The 7,893-nt window shown below is 41.2% G+C and overlaps 1 protein-coding gene across 1 annotated transcript; it reads right to left on the bottom strand.

Annotated features, from left to right (window-relative positions):
* Positions 1-5,098: 5,098 nt before the first annotated feature.
* Positions 5,099-6,864, bottom strand: nhlh2 (nescient helix loop helix 2). Its single transcript, XM_047031331.1, has 2 exons — positions 6,304-6,864; positions 5,099-5,547 (listed from the first exon to the last, which is right to left on the bottom strand). The coding sequence occupies exon 2, from the start codon at positions 5,498-5,500 to the stop codon at positions 5,132-5,134; it is 369 nt and encodes a 122-aa protein (XP_046887287.1). The 5' UTR covers positions 5,501-5,547; positions 6,304-6,864; the 3' UTR covers positions 5,099-5,131.
* Positions 6,865-7,893: the final 1,029 nt, after the last annotated feature.

The following is a 7,893-nucleotide window of genomic DNA, read 5'->3' as shown; positions in this document are numbered from 1 at the left end:
ATTGAGCCTGCAAGGTGGGACCCTGAGATCATTAAATTTAGTGTTCGGAAGATGGATGTATTCATCCCTAAAGACACAGAGTTTATGAGTTTAGGGGTTTTGGTAAAAATAGGGATGAAAAATTAAAGCATTTTACATGAAGACGAAGTGAAAGGTAATACAGTTTATGAGACCACACACAGATACACAAATGGGAGGGGGACAGATAGAGAAATTCTTCATACTACCATATGGGGCTTGGATTCTGAAGAGCAACATTTTCCATTAGGCCTATCCAAATGAGATTCTCTCTGCTGTGGCCTATTACATTTAGTTTGTGACAAATTATTTCTATTTGGTTGGTTTGAAATCAGGTGGCTTGTGGCCATAGAATTATGAAAAATGTGACAGTTTGTGTGTTTTATTATCAGGCAAATGCTGTGGGCTTAAAATCAACAATACTAAAAACCACAAAGCATTTCTTGCAATACCTAATTCATTATATTGATGAGTGAGCACTGTCAATTAAATATATAATACTTTTAATTATCTACCATAATTGTAGATTCAATAATGAAAATTGTCTTTGTAAATCATAACCCCAAATGGTCCACAACAGATCATCATCGTCTGAAAAGGCCTTTGTGGCTCACCATACACACAATCTAGGGACTTCCTTCAGATTGAAAGGCAACAAAGGCAATACAATTTGATTTGAAAGATCTTAACCAAATAGAAACCCAATGAATATCGCATCTTAACTTGCCAGATTGGGCTGCATTGGCTAATGCATGCACACACACCTTGTGACGTGCCCACTGTACAGATGGTCGGTGCGTGAGCCTGAATGAGTGAGGGACTATCCACTGCTGCTGACGCATTGTGAGGGGCTACGTCGCCTTCAATACCAGAGTTAATGAGAACAGACTGACTCTCTTTTCTCCCCCCCCTACCCTGCCATCTCTCCATTCTTTTCTTCCCTCCCTTTCGCTCTCCTCCTCTGCCCATTTCCATCTGTTTGGAGACAAAGGGCCACGAGCCAGCTCCAGCCCAGGGACCCTGCTGGTGAAGTGGGCAGGGATAATACGTCCCATCCCAAGGGCCGCATTTCAACACATGGACCTGCCTTTGTACTGCTGGAGCTGCTTGCTGCTTGCTGCTTGCTGTTTGCTGCTACTGCACACGCACCCTTCACATCACACACACACACACACACACACACACACACACACATGGGTAACTCTCTGATGGAGATGGAAGGCGGGGAAAAGGAATAGGAGTGGAGAGAGAGGGGGGTTGAACATTGAACATTGTCAAGATACCCAGAGAGGAAAAAGGAAAGGGTGAAAAAGTGGAGCGGTGCACAAAACCCCAAATGCTGTTCCTCGCACAATGAACATATGGCTGCTTGTTGTCATCGTTTTTTCTCTCCTCCTGTCCCAATTTACACAAAGCTATCCAACCCCTTGGAATTAAACGAACGTGTGTGTTGTCCTACTTCAGGCTTTGAGGAGTCTACCTGAATGATGGAGGGGAGAAGAAGCCCAAATGTCGGTAATTGTAACTGTAATCCCGGCCCGTCTGTACACCTCCTGACATATGGTCACTTGTAGACCTCAGCTATTACATAATCCACAGCGACGGGGAGGGGAAGAGAGGCAATATGGCTCTTTCACATACACAAACACATATGCACTGGTCACACTGGCAGTCTGTTCACTGCCCACAGCAGTTTGGTCTTCGGCTGTCAGTTTCTCCCTGTTAAGAGTGTGTAAAGAATAAATTGAAGAGGGTTGATGCTGTTGGAGCCTTTTGGGATTGGAAGACCACATGGTCCTTCTACAGCAACTCATGCAAATACAGATGGACTTCATGCTCACTAGATATGAGAACACCATGGCCCAATCATGTCAGCCACGGTGATTGGGCTGCAGGTTTAGATTTTGGAGTGAAAACTATTTGCAAGGAACAGTGAGGGAAATGTATTGCGGGGCAAGATACATCCATGCTCAAATAGTCAGATTGTTGCTCAAATAGTCAGAACTGTTTTGAATGTGTTTCTTTGGTAAACAGCTTCAACGCGTGGTACTCCAACACATATATTGAATTAGTAACTTCAATGATGACAGGATTGCACTCGAGGTAAAGCGGGGGAGAAAGAAAATGAAAGAAGAGGGGCAGGATAATTGAAAGGCTGTGTGGACATTCTAAGGTCATCTTTCTGATCTGGAGAGTGTGCTGGCAAGATGTGAAGACCTTGGACAGGACTAAAACATCCCCTTCTCTCTTCCACAGATAAAAAGATTTAAAGCGGGAGTCAGATGGCTGAGCGTTGAGGGAGTCGGGCTAGTAATCAGAAGGTTACCGGATCGATTCCCCGCCGTGCCACATGATGTTGTGTCCTTGGGCAAGGCACCTCACCCTACTTGCCTCGGGGGGGAATGTCCCTGTAATTACTGTAAGTCGCTCTGGATAAGAGGTCTGCTAAATGACTAAAATGTAAATGTAAAGCGAGACCTTGCTTGTTGTGGTGACCACCTGAGGATGAGGATGTTGGATAAAGGGTTAGATCGGGTCCCAGCACACAAAATAATTAATACTTCAAGTGTTGTTTTTAACAGTGTACATCATTACCCCAGCTTTTATACCAGTTCTAGAAGCTTGGCCATGAGAGAGGTCCCTGGCTCATTAGAATGCCTCATAACTTCTGTAAATTAAATTGGTCCGGGCAGTGCACATCAATGCTTGGTCATAGATTTCCAATATTTCAACATCAATCATTATTTAAGGAGTAGATTTACAGCAAATAGAGAGAGCATGTGGTTTTATGGTCATATGATTTGGATGAATCAGTATGTTACCATACACATTAAAAACAATGTCACTGATTAATGTGAAAGGCTGATAAAGAAATGATATTAAGCCTGAGAGGCGGATGGGATGCGAAAGTACTGTAGGACTGGTTCTTTCCTAATGTCAGCAAAGTCCTGGCAGTATAAATTGTTGTTGACATGTATGTATTTTGTGCACATACATCTAACTATTAACTACTCAATTTATTAGTACAGTTTAGCGTCTATCTTTAATCTATCTTTGTACCTGAACCCATGGCCTATATCTGGCACCAATATATGAATATAAAGATGGTGACTTTGCTACCATTTGGCAATATTACATGGCTGGGCCTGCACACATAAATTTCCATCGCCCTCTCTCTCTCTCCCTCTCTCTATTTCTCTCTCTCTCTATCTCTCTCTCTCATTCTTTCCCACGGGAGGTGCCAGACGGCCAGTAATTTGGTTGTCTTGGCTCGTCTGGAGTAACACCTGCCCCCTCTCTGGGGAGAGCGCCTTTCAGCCAGGAGCGAGGAGGAGCAGCAAACACATGCACAGGGAAAAAATCACACATATACACTTTTTCCCTGACCAGTGCCTCTGTGTGTGTATGCGTGTGAATGCATCATCAGTCAGTGTTACCTGACGTCATACTTACATTTTACTGCCGTAAAACGCTGTCTATAATTCTAATGATACGCACAGTTAGTCTAGGCAGACATTTTGCAAGTCAGCAAGCGCAGTTACTAGTGCGCCTTTCATTACATATAACTGCAATTCTCTTTACTTTCATAAGAATTAGGGGTATTTTCAGATAGGATCATAAACTCCAAATAATTCTGGCTGAAAACAGAATTGGAACAGAAATTGAATCAAATGCTATTAATGCCACAAATAATCATTACGATGAACAAACATTCAGATTTTCAAGAAAAAAAACGAATTTCTCATAATTTTAGTTTTTCAATTTTAATAAAAAAAACACCGGAAAATATGAAAAATGCGTTCATTATAAACCAGCTGTCACAATAACTCTACTACAAAATATCTGCATAAAGCAACAAGTACACAACCCTGAAGAGACAAAAAATCTTTGGATAGAGGATATGTTTTTCTTCGCTATAAAAGTACTTATTGTATTTTCAAATACAAAACAGAGACAAATACATGAATAAACTAGCTTTAGGTAGACTAAATCAAAACATAAAAAAAACATCTGACTATTTTGAAATGATTTTTGGTCACAGCAAAGGAAGTTTGCTTCAGAATTGTAAATTGATCGCCTTTCACCATCAAGGCATTATCTGTGATTCTTTGTCAATCAAATTATATTTTGGCTAATGTCTAATTTAATATCTTAGAATCATTCGCATTTGAAATTGAGTGTGAAATATTTTACAATTTCGGTCTTTTTGTTTACTGTTTTGTGGGCCTGCTGCAACTTCCCTTTGTAACACGCAGGGAACTTAACGTTTAATGGGTTTAACCCCATATGAAGTGCTCATCGTCGCCATTGATAGACAATATAAGTGACATGACATTTAACATACTAAATAAACAGAGTAAAAATAAATAGGCTAACAGAAAGTGCCATTTTAAGAGCAACACAATCACTTTCGAAGTTAAACGTCACAGCCTAAAATATATAAGCATACAATAATACAAACAATGGACATTTTTACAAAATACGATTGCCTATTATAAACATAAAATAAATTAGATAAGCTTCGTTATTAACACATTTAAATAAATAATTCAATAGACAATTAAAAGAATGATTAAAGTCACAATTTCATGTGTCATAAGTGGCACTTATGCATTGAATATTTTTTTCCTTTAGGAAACATCATCTAAACTATTTCTATAGAGCAGCTATCATTTTGTTTACATCCTTTTCTCTCGTTCATCTGGGTACCCACAGTCACTTCATAACGAAAAAAAAATAATCCTAATTTCCCCAAAACAATGGGGGGTGACATTTCATCAAATTATCCATTGGCCTACAACTGAGTGCTATTTTTCGTGTTGGTGGACACTAAACATGACTGCTTATCGTGTGTTCTAAATATGTACCATATGTCAAATTATTGCATCGTATAGGCTAACTCAAAGGACTCAGCGCTTGTTGCATTGTCTGCTCGGTTGTCATGCGAATTCGAGAGTTGATGTTTTTCAGTGCCTCAGGAAAAAAAAACTGATCTCGCCAGATCAGATTTAGTCATCATCATCTCGTTTTCCTTATGACAACTTCATTTGTTTAAAATGTAACACTCATGTTTCGGTCTGGCACCAGATAACCTCTGCCTTTTGACTGTAGGCTACACATCTAAAACGTGATTTAGGTAAGAGATATAACATATTGCAAGTCTCAGAATCTCAATTTTGGACAACTTCTTATCAGGGGGCAGAGTCGGCAGCAATTTTCTCAGTTCAGCGAAGGCAACATTGAAAGCTTCCACGCGGATCCTCTCGCGCGTGGCGTGGGCCGAGCGGTACTTTGCTGTGGCGCGCCTTCTCCTCCTTTTCTCCTCCCTGCTGAGGGCCGGGGGGGCCAGCGACCTCGTCTTCCCCTCCCCCTCCATGGGCTCGTCGGACAGGCATCCAACCTTGATGTCATTCAGCACTGACTCTGGGTCGGACTGACCCCATGCGAGGTCCGAGTCAGTCTGGTCTGGACTCAGCATCATTTTCAGTCTGTTTTGTGATTTACCAGAGCCTATTCTATCCCAAATACCTGAAAGAAAGTAAAACAATGATTATATACTTTCTTTAAGTGTTTCTTCGTCTTGTATGACAACAATGTTTTAAAAACAAAAGTAAAGAAAGGTTTTAAAATTAGTTCTAAATCAAGGCGTTCACCATGTGCCAAAAAGGATGACGTGAAGTGAACCAATTTAAATGTTTCTCTTTCAGTTCAACATAATGTAATCATGCATTCAAAAGCCTAACAATTGTCAGCCTTCACTTTATTTTTTTACTTTGCACTTTTGTAATTTTCAAGTAATGTGTGCAGGCCTTTTATAAGTCAATTTCTATCACACATATTATAAACTGCTAACGACAATTCAATTAAAACATGTTTTAAAGGTTCTACATTATGAAAACAAATTATGGTAAATATTGTGAGAAAACATTCTATTTGCATTAACATATTCCATATTCAAAATCACCATCTGTCATGTTGAGATCAACACATCTGCTTGGCTCGAGCGGAATGACTTGACAGCATGTAACAATAAGAAGGCAAAAAATGTTGACATCTGCTGGACATTGGATTTGGTAACTGAAAGTGTTGTTCTCAAGAAGGTTATAAAAAAGGCACGTCCCTAATATACTATCAAGGTGTAGGGCTTATCAGTGGTCTGGACAGAAAACTATGTTATTTTTGAAAACATAGTAACTCGAAAAAATTACCTTTTCCTTTTATTTCTAAGCCTGCGTGTGTTTTTATCAAATTAACTGTGCTCAACAACAAATATTAGATGCTTACCTTGAATCTGTTCAGGCACAGGTAATCTCAAAGGATTTCTTGTATTTTATAGAATTCCAAATTAACTATTTTCTTCTCTTTGGTTTTGGACACAAAACATTTTAATTGGTCCTCCAAACCATTAATATAGGCTAGTTGCCGTCAGACAATTTGCTGTTTACTTTTTGGGCACCCAAGTTAGCCTAACTATCAGTTCAAAGACCCACATGTAGCCCTGCAATTACGCAAAATTACTGGTTATCTTAAGAGTCGTCAAAATGTATAATTAGGTTATTAAAGCAAACTCTGCAACTCTGAAAGATTCTGATTTAAACGCTAAAAATCTCTTGCACGATGAGCCGTGTGACCCCCCTGCGCGCAGACAATAGATTGTTTTGTTGATAAGATTGTGCTATAAGTGTAGATATTTGTCCTCCCTCTTCAGAGATGATGACGGCGATAAGAAAGGCCCTCGTGCACCGAGTGCAAGAGTCAGTCAATATTAAAGCACATAGATTATCCGCTCTTTCCTCTTCTGTGTTTTCCCGAAATGTTATCAGGTCCAGAAGACGGCTTATATGCGAGATAAGATCCAACCGATCCCAGCTGATAAAGCTTCACTTGAGAGGCGGAGGGATGGAATATATTTGAGGAATGGTATTGTCTAACACCGCCCCCTCCCTTTCACACACCTCCCTCCCTCTGCTCACGCCCCTCGGCCCCTCCAAGCTCTCCCTCCTTTGGGGTTAGTGGGCAAAGTGAAACCAGCAATGAGCTCTGGAAAAAGACGCTGAAACAATATGTAGCCAACATTTTTAAATTTTATTTTAGGAAATGTCTCTTGATATCAACTTTACAGTACTGCATTTCAGAGCTATCAAATTATTTATTAACAGTCAAGCAAGCAATGCCACTCATGTTATATACATGTTACATTTTACCTACTGTGTCAATTATTACCCTCTCAGAACGTCATCATGGCAACAAACAAAAAACTCTCCAACAACCCCACACCAAGAGAGAATCCAGTGGATTAGAGGGAGAACTCAGAGGAGTAGATAGATTAGGTGCAGCATGCCGTTCTAGAAGAAACTGTTATTTGGGAGTTGACATACATCTGTCATGTCCTGAGCCACAAGAGAAGGGCTTTTCGAAGGGGGCCTGTGGGCATCGCTAGTGCATGCCAGTCTTCGGTGCCAGTCTGGCCCAGCACAGACAACCATGGCATGCTGTCTTGCAGGTTGACAGATCCTGCCTCCTCCTCCTCCCCACTGCTCCCTCAGTAGCAGCACCAGTGTTGGGTCAGGGGGGGCATGCGTCCAGAAGAGGAATGGTGGCCAGAGAGTGTGTGGCGACTGACTGCGCCTAACGAGGTGATTAAAACGATGAGGGGAGCACGGCTGACTCGCCGTGGCCTAGAGCCCACTACGCACACACACACACACACACACACACACACACACACACACACACTGGACGGAGGTGCCAGAGGGACCTAAGCGTCCATACAATGCAGAGTGGCTGGTGGCGTGTGTTTGTGTGTGTGTGTGTGTTAAGCAGATGATAGACAGGTTGCCCTCAGCCTCGTGTCCAGGGAGATATGACACAGAG

The sequence above is a fragment of the Hypomesus transpacificus genome, chromosome 12, assembly GCF_021917145.1.
Source record: "Hypomesus transpacificus isolate Combined female chromosome 12, fHypTra1, whole genome shotgun sequence".
Classification (NCBI taxonomy): Eukaryota; Metazoa; Chordata; class Actinopteri; order Osmeriformes; family Osmeridae; genus Hypomesus; species Hypomesus transpacificus.
Note: the sequence above shows the minus strand (reverse complement) of the source record. Positions and strands in the feature narration are given on the sequence as shown.

Excerpts from the sequence above, each read along its gene's own strand:
- nhlh2 (XM_047031331.1), bottom strand. The coding sequence starts at position 5,500 with ATGATGCTGAGTCCAGACCAGACTGACTCGGACCTCGCATGGGGTCAG.